This window comes from Sinocyclocheilus grahami, unplaced genomic scaffold (assembly GCF_001515645.1).
Source record: "Sinocyclocheilus grahami isolate Dianchi unplaced genomic scaffold, SAMN03320097.WGS_v1.1 scaffold634.1, whole genome shotgun sequence".
In the NCBI taxonomy this organism is placed as follows: Eukaryota; Metazoa; Chordata; class Actinopteri; order Cypriniformes; family Cyprinidae; genus Sinocyclocheilus; species Sinocyclocheilus grahami.
In genome coordinates this window covers 423,572-436,564 of record NW_015505813.1, presented here as the reverse complement: position 1 = coordinate 436,564, position 12,993 = coordinate 423,572, and the positions used below count along the sequence as shown (strand labels likewise).

The following is a 12,993-nucleotide window of genomic DNA, read 5'->3' as shown; positions in this document are numbered from 1 at the left end:
CCATCCACGAAAGCCACCTCAGTGTGCTTCATGCCCAGGCACGAGAGGCAGCGATCGTGACCATCACCCAGCACCAGGTAACGACCGCATCCAGAAACGCTTGGGTGATACGTTGTCTATAGCAAGATCCACATCGTCTTTATAAAGACGTAACGTCAAGTTTGCTAAGCAACGTCGTCTTTAAAAAGACGCACCCGAAATTGCTCTTTTAGGGGAAAAAGCTCTTTTAGCGTGCTGAGGCGCACAGGGGAGATGATCATCTGCAACACCAACAGGGGGTAGTGCAGCCTGATGTGTGCAACCCACTCGACACGGGAAACCACCACCGCTGAAGCGCCGTCCACCAACACGAAGAGCTCTCCAAGAGCGTGCTGAACTCGTTCAGGCTTTTCTCTCAGTAGAGTAGTCAGGAGCAGAACGATGTGATCGCTCGGCTCCGAATCGAAAAGCTGAATATGCGCTGCACCTGCTGCCTACTTATACTCACGCTGTGATCAGCAGCAGCTGGATGCAATAATCGCATGCCAATGTGCATTGGCTCGTTTAGTTTACACTCGAAGTAGATTGGTCCCTCTAAGCGAGATCCCAATTTCGTCGGTCCTCCGACGTGACGTCGAGAGTGACCGACTGAAAGGGAACTGATTCAGACCTGCAACTCATGAGTCTCTTCATTTCATTAAAAAAAACACTTATAAGAGTAATTTGTTTGTGAGTCAGATTACACTGGTCACACTCTATAAAGAAACCTCAACAGAAAGATGGGTTTTCTTGCCATTATTTTGCAGTACAGACTTCAAAATCAATTACCACTAAATTAATTTTTTTTTTTTTGGTGCAGTGCTGTAGGTTAACTCAATATTTTAAATATAAATACAAATATAAAATAATGTTAGCAAATGAGAAGCATACAACTTAATGAAACAAAATAATTTATATTTAAGAATTATTGCTAAAAGTGTGCATTATCCACTGACTGAGTGGTACATTTTAAAACCTACAAACCGCAGTTACTCCAAGTGGACATTGTTATATCAGTCTGTCAATACCCAGAGATGCTAATTTTTGCAGAGTATTTACAGCATTTTCAGGAATGGAATTAAATATTGTTTAAAAAAAAAAAATCTTAAACAGAGATGAGAGTACTAGTCTCATATTTGCAGCTACAATAAGATTAGCCTAAACATTTAATAAATGAAATGCCAGGAGTAGGGGATACTATTTTATAAAGTTCAGACAGTTTTCCATTTTCCAGTTCTGCAATATCTGCAGAATGTTGTGCCTGAGTGCAGATTATGGATGCACCGATACCGATACTGGTATCGGTATTGTTGTGATACGTAGTATGTGGGGTTACGCAATACGTACAGGGTGTACCTCTCACAGACATCACTGGAAAGTTTGTAGTTCGGTCGGATATGTCAAAAACAAGTAAGTAAAACAATGCACAAGTTACTTAACGGTAGGGAGGGAGAGAGAGAGAGCGCGCGCGCGTACTTCTGTTGTGTGATCTTTGATGTTCACTCACTTAGCACACGCATCATTTGGATTAAAACTAAATCGTAAAAATAAGACCATTTATAGGGGTATTCACTATAAACATAATTTATTTTCAACCTTAGGCATACACGACTTTCTGGCGAAAGTTAAACTAACAGCCTGTGTGAAATGCGTTAGGCTGTACTACTGTCCTCTCATTCTGCACCAGTGTTGGGTCGTTCTTGAACGATTCGTTAGTTTTGAACGAATCTTTAATGTGACTCAGGAAGAACGAGTCGTCTCGGGGAGTGATCAAAATAAAGTAAACTGTGACAAATCATACCCAAAAATTCTTCATACAGTGGACTACCAGTAAAACTGATACAAATTTGGGTCCAAAAATTATTCAGACCGAGTCTGGGAAAAAAAGTTCAGGTTTGCATGAACCTGGTTGACAGCATGCCCAGGAGACTACAGGCTGTCATTAAGGCTAAGGGTTGTCCGACAAAGTATTGATAGTTGTTTAAATAATACTGTCATACTAACAGTTTTCTGAATTATTTTTGGTTGATTGTAATCTATTACATACCTTTCTATCAAAATGATCTAACATTATCAAGATGAATTTGTTCTGACACAGTTTAACTCTGAGTTCTTGTCATATTTTATTACCATTTTCTAAACTATAGCGAATAAACTGTGAGAATGTGATAAATGTTGAAGGTGTCTGTGACGAGTGGGGGCAGGGCCGAGAGCCGTGGGAACGGAGCGAGGCCGGTGGAGTAATTGATAATGAGCGACACCTGCACCACTCACCGGTCTCGAGTCTCATGGAGGAGCTCCGGAAGGATAAAAGGGAGGAGTGACGACCGTGTACTGATTTTCTGATGTGGTAAACTTGCTTTTCTGAATTATTTTTGGTTGATTGTAATCTATTACATACCTTTCTATCAAAATGATCTAACATTATCAAGATGAATTTGTTCTGACACAGTTTAACTCTGAGTTCTTGTCATATTTTATTACCATTTTCTAAACTATAGCGAATAAACTGTGATAATGTGAGAAATGTTGAAGGTGTCTGTGACGAGTGGGGGCAGGGCCGAGAGCCGTGGGAACGGAGCGAGGCCGGTGGAGTAATTGATAATGAGCGACACCTGCACCACTCACCGGTCTCGAGTCTCATGGAGGAGCTCCGGAAGGATAAAAGGGAGTAGTGACGACCGTGTACTGATTTTCTGATGTGGTAAACTTGCTGGGTGGCTCACCTGGTACAGCATTGCTCTTGCGATACAGAGAGCTCAGCTATGAATCCTGTGAAGCATGAGTCACGATAAAAGAGCTTTAGCAAGTGTACTTTCATCATACATTTGCTTTCAACATTAGCATTAAAGATTAGGGTTTAGTGTAAGTGCAAAAACGCGATAGAGCTCCACTCACCGGACATTTCATTCCGAACTGCTGTGATCAATACATCAGCCAACGTAATAAAATTTTGTCAGACTAACATTCATCTGTTTCAGATAAAACTGAACACGCTTTTAGCACCACTCTCTGGACATTTCACTTTGGAAGTGTCGCGAAACAGAAACCTACAACAAGCAATGTATTATCATTTTGTAGAAATGTCGCCACAGGCATATTTTTTCAATGAGCCTGGGTTGGCAAAAACACAGTGCAGATGCATAGGCATAATGCCCTTTGACAATAGCAGCATTCAGTAGACAATAATAATATCCAGTTTTTCAGAAACAGAAAAACAACTTTGTCAGAAAGTCTCACAGCCAGAACGGTCATTTAGAGATTAATGTTCTGTGCTGTTCCATTATGAGTCTGTGCAATGATGACTTGACTTGTTTCCTTCAAACTTCCTTCAAACCATCACAGACAGGAACATCACTAGACGCTTCAGGTACATTTCATTTTCAGGAAAGAGACGTGTCATGTACCTTCATCTACAGCTATTTGGTTCTGTTTGAAACATAATAAAACTCCTGTTTCCTCCTCTCTTTCCCCTCAATTGGCATCTGTGCTATTATTGGAAGCTCCTAACAATTGGGATACACTTTTTTTTAGAAGAGAAGAATATGTGGCAAAAAATAAAAGCTTTTGTCTAATTAAGAGCATGCAGGAACATGCAGCTTGGTCCATCAGCAGGGTGATGATGGGACGCCGATGGGATTTGGCTAATTGCCGTCTGCTTCGTTATGGCTGGTGCACCCCATCGCGTCTCCTTTGTTAGCTCTGTATATCGTGTGGACCGTGGGCCGTTCAGGTTCAGCAGAGCGATTTGCAGAGAGTCAGCAATCTCGGCAGGGCCTTTAATCGATGATGCCCCAGAGCCACTTCCTCCCACAATGCAAATGCGCTTTTATTTCCTCTCTCTTCACTGATTTGAAAGAGATATCTATTTTTTTATCCGAGATTTGCCTCAGCACACTGAGACTAATTACTCCCTCCCTCACTGTCTCTTTTTGCCTTCATTCCTAATTGTCTTCCGTGAGTTCCTTGGAGGGCCAACTAAACATCATGGATTCTCAATTCAGAACGGTTTCTGAACAAAGGAAGCTTGCCGAAAAGAAGCCTGGGGCAGACCATATTAGATCTTCTATTGTTGGGGTGTTAAAATAAACATGAAATCAAAATTGACCCTACTTACTTAATTAGTATGTTTCTGGTCTTATGATGTACAATTCATCTAACTTGATCACATTCTGATCCATTCCCGATGGATAATCAGTCCTCAATTGTTGTCTTGCAGGCAGTGCTCTGACATAAGGTGCATTCATGCTTCAGGTGACCCGAGTTCGAGTTCTGGCTCGAGGTCCTTTCCTGGTTTCTTGCAAAATATTATGTTCTGATCTCAAAACACTTTTACCATAGTGCTTGATTTGTAAACTAATACATTTTGATGTGTACATCAGATAATCAGTTCCATGTGAATAGCATTTCTTAAGTTCTAAATTTGCTAGCATTTTACTTTGAAAGTGTTGTGTAATGTGCAAGCAACAAAATATCAGTTTGCAGAAATGTCGCCACTCATTGTTTTCCCAATGAGCTTGGGCTGAATAAATTAATAACACTTAAATGTAACCTTTAGCAAATCTCAAAACTGATTGAGATTGATTGATTTTAGTTTTAAATATTTAGTTTAAATTTATTTCGGAAAAAAAGTATAGAAATTTTTATATCGGCCATAACATAAAAAGAATATAATTGTCAACTTTCCAGAATTTATTTTGAAGCATCCCTAATTAAATAAAATTTAATTAATTCTTCCTTCTGCTTCAAACTGTTTTAATATGGACATTTGGTACCATAAAACATATGGTTTTTAGAAGAGTACTGCATCGGACTCCAGCTGCAGAATTCTTGCATAATTGAATAATCACATAATTCACAATTCAAAAAACGCATGTCTGACTGTCATGTTAAAATGTTCTAATAACAGTGAAATATAATAAACATTTTTCTCATGAGAGCAGATAGCATCGATGTTTTAGTAAAAATAAATTTTGCCCCTAAGCACTTCTGGAGATGCAGTGGCACTGCAAAAAAAAATAAAAAAATCCATGTTTTTGTAGATTGCATTTGAAACTTTGGGGTGTATCAATGTTGTCAAGCAAATAACTAACCCTAAATTTGCTATAAAAAAAAAAGAAAATTTATATTAATTTTATATTTTATTTTGAACCTTCACAGTGTAGCACTCAGTAAATATCTTAGCTGACCTTTCATATAATTACACAAAATGCTTCAATTCTCAGCACGTCATGCCAGGATAGTGTTCATGTGTCATTTTATAAGATTACTCCTGACATCTGTTTCTCAGATGGCCGTCAATCTGATGGTGCCATTCCTCTTGATGGACAGAGTCTGCCTCTCTCTGCAATATGTAATTCACAGTGTGAAGTAAAAGCTCAAGCACTGCAGAAAACACTCAGGATACTGAGGCGTTTTGTTCACACTCTACACAAATCTGATTTGGTTTTCAAATCGATCTTTAGGATTGACTGTCTGCACTTTGTCATTTTGCAAGTGATGAAAACTGATCTGTTTGTTCAGCCATTGTAATCAATATCTGGTGTGTTTACAATGGTTACTTCAGTAATGATAAAAGTGTCAGCACCATGCCAAGAGACTTTCTCATAAAACTCTGAGTAGCTGTCATTGTAGAAAAAAAGGATGGAAAGTCATGAGCCACGTGAGACAACGGATGACAGAGATATATCACACATTAATGCGTATACTCTGTCCAAAACTGCTGACTCGTTTACTCGTTTACTATATACTACATAGTGAATGTGACACATGCTTCCATCCACTTTTTGTGCAGTTCTATTATCAACAAGGTGAAAGCACATAAATAAAAGAAAAAAAAGGTTGAAGAAATTTGCTGTCTCTAGCCTGTTTTCATTCAGTTGTTTCCAAAGTAGTTTTTTGCTAGATTTTAAGTATAATCATATAATTTATGCACTAAAGTTAAGTGAAAAAAGATTGTGTTAAACCTTGAGAATTTTTAGTGATAAATCAGCTATATCTTTAAACATTTTGATGCGCTACACCTTTTCTTTGATCTGATGGTGCCATTCCTCTTGATGGACAGAGTCTGCCTCTCTCTGCAATATGTAATTCACAGTGTGAAGTAAAAGCTCAAGCACTGCAGAAAACACTCAGGATACTGAGGCGTTTTGTTCACACTCTACACAAATCTGATTTGGTTTTCAAATCGATCTTTAGGATTGACTGTCTGCACTTTGTCATTTTGCAAGTGATGAAAACTGATCTGTTTGTTCAGCCATTGTAATCAATATCTGGTGTGTTTACAATGGTTACTTCAGTAATGATAAAAGTGTCAGCACCATGCCAAGAGACTTTCTCATAAAACTCTGAGTATCTGTCATTGTAGAAAAAAAGGATGGAAAGTCATGAGCCACGTGAGACAACGGATGGCAGAGATATATCACACATTAATGCGTATACTCTGTCCAAAACTGCTGACTCGTTTACTCGTATACTATATACTACATAGTGAATGTGACACATGCTTCCATCCACTTTTTGTGCAGTTCTATTATCAACAAGGTGAAAGCACATAAATAAAAGAAAAAAAAGGTTGAAGAAATTTGCTGTCTCTAGCCTGTTTTCATTCAGTTGTTTCCAGAGTAGTTTTTTGCTAGATTTTAAGTATAATCATATAATTTATGCACTAAAGTTAAGTGAAAAAAGATTGTGTTAAACCTTGAGAATTTTTAGTGATAAATCAGCTATATCTTTAAACATTTTGATGCGCTACACCTTTTCTTTATAAGACCAAGATCCTCAAGATAAAATCCACAAGCAAGGATCCAGTCATACTGAATGGAAGTCCCCTGGAAGAAGTCCAATCCTTCATCTACCTGGGCAGCATCTTTGACCAACAGGGTGGTAAAGAGACAGATGTCAAGGCAAGAATTGGCAAAACAAGAGCAGCCTTCATACAGCTCAAGAATATCTGGAACTCCAGAGACCTGTCCTTGGCAACAAAGATCCACGGAATTCAAATCCAACATAAAGTCAGTGTTGCTGTATGGAGCTGAAACCTGGAGGACAACCAAGATGATCATCGGTCTAAATCACCATCAGCAACCGACTGCCAACCAACATCAGCAGGCAGGCATTGAGGTGGCCGCCCAAGAAACACTTGGTGACATGACCTTGCGGCTGACATCATCAAGATGAGATACACCTGGAACCATTTGGAAAGAATGCCCAAGAACAGAGGACTCTGGAGGTCTGTGGTTGGCGGTCCATACCCTGGCAATGGTGATGGGCATTAGTAAGTACACCGTTTCTGCAAAAAATCAGAAAAGATAGAAACCTGGCTACAGTCACATAAAAAATGAGTGCCTGTGGACACAGCAAACCACCTGTGAATGGATCAAGTTTATCCCATTGCATGTGTTTTTGTACTTAAAAATCACATGGATTTGAGTTAAATTTGTAAAAAAAAAAAAATCAAATTTTTTGCTGTCCCAGGGTAGATTTAAATGCCCACATGTTAAGAGTTATTGGGCAATGCCTGCTGTGTTTGTTTAACACTCACTAATGCCACATCTGGATAAAACAGACCTCAAGAGTCTACCGTGCAGCTATCAACTATATCGGGATCTTTTTCAGCAGTTAAACAAAAGATTTTGGGCAACACAGGAAGCTTGTGTGGCCCACAAGGATTTCAAATGCTCCCGGCCTCATTAAACATTATGTCAGTGGAGCAGCACCTGTGTCTTCTTTGACCTGCGGCTGAGTTTCATTACCGAGAGAGCAATGGACGCCAAGAGGAGACGCATGCAAATGCCGCAGTGCTGCCTGCAGAATACATGACGCCATTTGTTATTATTATGTCCCACACAGCAGATGCCTTCATCCAGGACAAATTACGCAATGCTGGCAGCACTCTTTGCATATTATTGATTTAAAGAGCGTGGCAGAGGATGAGGAAGAGGAATTTCACCGTAAATGCAACACTTCCTTGAGAAGTGAAGCTGGGCCTTTATTACTGAAAGACTTTATCCCCCAAGGATGGGGCTGAAGGGACTGTGCCCTTATCACTGTAAGAATACCAATGGTTCTTTTATGTCGGCTTGGAATAATTCATGGAAAGCTGTAGAGAATGGAAAGACATGCGGATGTGGAATGAATGTGGAGATGTGTTGGAGAAGCTGGACAGATTTAAAACTATTCAAGGTCAGGAGGTCTGAATTACCAACCACTTCAATTATGTCTGACCAGCAAGATGTTGTGAATAAATAAAGCCTCAGGCTTGTAAGATCGCGTTAAACTGCAGACTTGGCAACACTGCTTTTGGTTGAACTATCACTTTAACGTCATTCTTTGATGGAAGTGATTTTATTAAATGTGTTTTATTTAAATGCATTTCATATATCCTAAATACACACAATGAAATTATATTTTCATACTTTTTGTGTGATTGAACAGAATTACAGTTTGATTAGAAATGACACACAATACAAATATTCTGTTCATAATTATGTTCTGCTCATAATATTATGAAAACCCAAATTTTTCTGTTTTCTTCTTGCATCATGTTTCATATTTCATCTCAAGCTGTACATTTCCTGCATGTTAGTAATGCTGGAAATAATGCCACAACTGTGCAGTGTTGTTATTGTTAACTAAAACTATTTATTTTTTGTAAAAGAAATGAAGCTGAAATAAAATCTAATGTAAATATTCAATGAAAAACTTATTAAAAATTAGTTGAAGTACTAAGAATTACTAAACCTGAAAGCTATATAGAAATATTTAAAAATAATAAATTTAACAAATTATTTAAACTTAAATTGAAAATATTAATACATATCATAATAATAACCCTGCAACTGTGGAATCATTGTATCTTGTGGAAAAAAATATTATAAATGTTATTAATTTAATCATATATATTAACCTTTAGGTTGAATATGTTAATAATAGTTGTATGACAGATTTTAATTTTTTTTATTTTAAGATTAAAAGTCTGGATAAATGTATTGTCTGGATAAATGTATTACCCTGTATTGATGAAAACATCAATAAATAAAAGTCATTTGAAAAATAATTTATGAAAGTCTGATAAAAAGGTTTCCAAGACAGTTTTAACTTCACCTTTATATAACAAAAAGGGGAAAAATGCAAATGAAATATCCACCCCCTGGGCCATAAAAGTGTAGTTAAAGAAACACCGATAAGGCATTGAGGTTTATCTTTTTTGCCTTGAACAGGTACACTGGTGTTTACATTTGCTAAGCCACATATACATTATTTAAATGACCACTGCATCTATTATAGACTCTGTATGAAATATTGACTATGGTTTTACACTTGCATAGAGCTAATCTTTCCACTCTCTTCCCCACAGCCGCTGAAGATGCACTGCAGGAGCTGCGCGCTGGTCACCAGCTCGGGTCATCTAACCGGTGGGGGTCGCGGAAAAGAGATCGATCAGGCAGAGTGCGTCATCCGAATGAATGACGCACCCACGGCCCGTGGCTACGGGGTGGACGTGGGTCACCGCACAAGCCTGAGGGTCATCGCTCATTCCAGCATGCAGAGAGTGCTGCGCAGCCGCCATGAACTCCTCAACTCCAGTCAGGATACGGTCTTCATCTTCTGGGGACCCAGCAGTTATATGCGACGTGATGGGAAAGGGCTGGTTTATAACAACCTGCGGCTTATGAACCAAGTGCTGCCCAAACTCAAGGTCTATATCATCTCCTGGCAGAAAATGCTCCAGTTTGATGAACTATTCAAGAGAGAGACTGGCAAAGACAGGTAATGGGCACATTATTATGAGTTACAGAGCCAATTTAAAAGTGTAGCATTTGATAAGAGGCCAATTTTAGTATCTCTAATGATACGGTTCAGGAAATCAGCTTAAATATGTGATGACGTACTACTTTGATGTTTCATTGTATAAAGGCAAAATATTTTCAAACCCAATTCTGAACTAAAATGGGTCTGCAGAATTTGCTTAATCTAAGGCATGCATTTACATTATTGAGATACCAGACATTTTAATCATTGTGCCAATATTATCCATGACATGCCCTAATTTTTAGTGAGCTATTTTTATTTAAAAAAAAGGTGTTATAAGGGAAAGATAATGCACATCCTAGAATAGTCTGAAGACCAACCTCTTTTTCCCTTTCAATTCCAGGATCACATGGGAAATCAGTTTGTGTGGGATTCTAGATTTGCACATTAAGCCAAGATCTCCACTTAATCAAAGCAAAAAAAGAGCTTAGTGTGTGTGCAGCGAACGGGGGTTGAATATATTCATTTTTGTCCACAGAACATGAATTTGTCATGCACTCTTAAAAATCAAGTTTTTCTATGGGCATCAAAGGTTCCATAAAGAACCTTTAACATAAATGGAACCCTTCCATTGCACAAAAGGTTCTTTATAGTGGAAAACGGTTCTTTAGATTTTTTTAATGTTCTTCACACTATGAAAATGGTTCTTTTAAGAGCTGTTCACTGAAAGGTTCTTTGGGGAACCAAAACATTTTTTTCTATGGCATAGCTGTGGAACCCCCTGATGGAAGCTTTATTTTTAAGAGTGAATACTGTAAATTTACAGGTCCTGGTTATATTCTGATACTTCAAACGCACACTAATCTAGTTATGGTGATGTGTCATCCTGAAGATCTCATTAGTGAATGTCTTTTCATGTGGGTTTTATCGCAGAAACACTATTTTTACAGGGTGCTTCTTAAAACTCTTTGGAGGCTCATTAGTAAGAAATGCAAGTATTACCACTGATGAACTGGCTTAGAATATGATACAGGAGTGTTTTGTAGCTGCTGTCCCTTATTACCTCAGCAGTCTTATTCCAGCCGTCAAAGTGTGTCTTTCTTTCATCTTGTGTCTGTTTTGTTGGTGTTATTCCCAAAAGTTGAAATTGAAAAGTGAAGACAAAAGATTGCTGTGAAAATCATATCAACCACTCGCAACAAAAATCTGCGTCTGTTAGATGTCAGAATTGGACTGGAGAAGGATGGCTGCTGTTGCTTTATTGGTTTTATCAGTGTTTTCCAAAGTTTGTTTGCAATCAGAATTTCAAAGAGCTGGTCTATTACTTTAAGAAACTATAGAAACTAAGAATCGCTATTGCCTATAAATGCATCAATCACAAACAATCATATATCAGTAATTATTGTTTTTAGCAGGAAATTTAAACTCTTGCATAGTCATGTGGGAATTAAGGTAGGAAAAGGGAAGCAGTTCTTATTTACAATGACTGCATTAGAAAAAAGAAAAAAAAAGAATGATGACTGAGTGATGTTTTAGGTTGAAAATCTAAGATGCAAATTCACAAATCCTACTATGGCTGAGGCTGAGCTCATTAATATAATTTAGATCATGCAGAGCCTAGAGTGCTTAGTTTACTTTTTGATTTTGTGCACAAAACACAAAAAGAGACATTTAGAAGTAACTGCAGTAAAAGATTATGCGATGCATTATTTGAATGCTTGGCCAAAGAGATGTGTCTTTAATCTAGATTTAAACAGAGAGAGTGTGTCTGAACCCCGAACGGTATCAGGAAGGCTATTCCAGAGTTTGGGAGCCAAATGCGAAAAAGCTCTACCTCCTTTAGTGGACTTTGCTATCCTAGGTACTACCAAAAGTCCAGAATTTTGCGACCTTAGGGAGCGTGATGGATTGTAGCGTGGTAACATTTAGAAGAACCATACAGTGACAGCATATAACGGGTTCCCAAGTCTGGATCTCAACGTCCACTTTCCTGCAGAGTTTAACTCCAAACTCACCTGCCTGTACAGATGGTACTCAACCAGAACAATACTTTTACTTGTACTTAAACTGTACTAAAAATGCATTATTGAATTATTAATTTAAAACCTTGTTTGTGACAGTAATGGTGGCAATATAAAAATGCACACCTCAAATACTGGCTAATACTGTACAGTAAAAAGTAAGCACACTCAAACACTGTAATATTTCACTGTAACATTAGTAAAATAGCTGAAACATTAAGCATTTAGCTTATATGATGAATGATTAGTCGAGATTTAATGTTATAATACTATAATATTATTATTATTGTTATTAAAATATAATTTCTTTTTTTTTTTAATCTTCATTCACAAGTAAAAATGTCACATTTCCACTCTATTCAGCAATGGTGTCATGATTTTGCAAACGAGTTTCACATGACTGATTTGTATTTACCATGGCGGTGATAGGCATTCTGGTTGACTACCTACTGTAACTTTCTAGTAATCCTGAAGGCCTTGTGTAACAAAGTTCGTAGTTCGGGAACAAGGAGACGGGAACCGGCGAAAATTCAAACAAAACTTTAAAAATAAAATAAACACAAAATAGCGCGACAGCCCCTCGCGGACGACTGCCATGCACAAACAGAACCAAAACACAAAATAAAGTCCAGGCCTGGTCCTCTCTCGCCTTGCACTGTCGATCCTTCCAGAGCTCCTCCGTGGGTCTCGAGATCGGTGAGTGGCGCAGGTGTCGCATTATCACTTACTCCACCGGCCTCGCTCCGTTCCCACGGCTCTCGGCCCCACCCCCACTCGTCACATACCCCCATCGCCCCTCACAGGCCGGGGGGTACCCACGAGACTGCGCTCTACTCCCCCCTCTGGGAGAGCCGATCACGGCGGCCGTGGAGTACCTGGGGGTAAGGACAGACAGACGAGGCGAGAGAAAAGGAGACGGAAGGATGAGGAGAGACAGAGACACCAGCTGGGTAAACTCTTCTGCGATGCCAGGCGGCAGCACTGGACAGCCCTCGGTGGACGGCCCGACACTCCTCCACCGCCCGGTGGATGGCGACGGCTCCTCCGGGTTCAGGCAGCTGGCTGGAGTCCCCCATTTCCTGCTCCTCCCCATCATGGCGGATGGCAGCATGCTCCGGCCTCAGGCGAACGGCGGCGACTCTTTCACTCCCTCACGGACGGCAGCCGTCCCTCCACAGCCCAGGCGGCCGGCAGCAAATTC

The 12,993-nt window shown here is 39.2% G+C and overlaps 1 protein-coding gene across 1 annotated transcript in view; it reads left to right on the top strand.

Moving 5' to 3' along the window:
• Window positions 1–3,683: 3,683 nt before the first annotated feature.
• The window catches only part of LOC107558179 (alpha-N-acetylgalactosaminide alpha-2,6-sialyltransferase 5-like), a 25,896-nt gene continuing 16,586 nt past the window's right edge, over window positions 3,684–12,993 (top strand). The window contains exons 1-3 of the mRNA XM_016241799.1: window positions 3,684–3,713; window positions 6,789–7,031; window positions 9,377–9,789. Coding sequence (XP_016097285.1) covers window positions 3,684–3,713; window positions 6,789–7,031; window positions 9,377–9,789 — 686 coding nt within the window. The remainder of the gene's footprint in view (window positions 3,714–6,788; window positions 7,032–9,376; window positions 9,790–12,993) is intronic.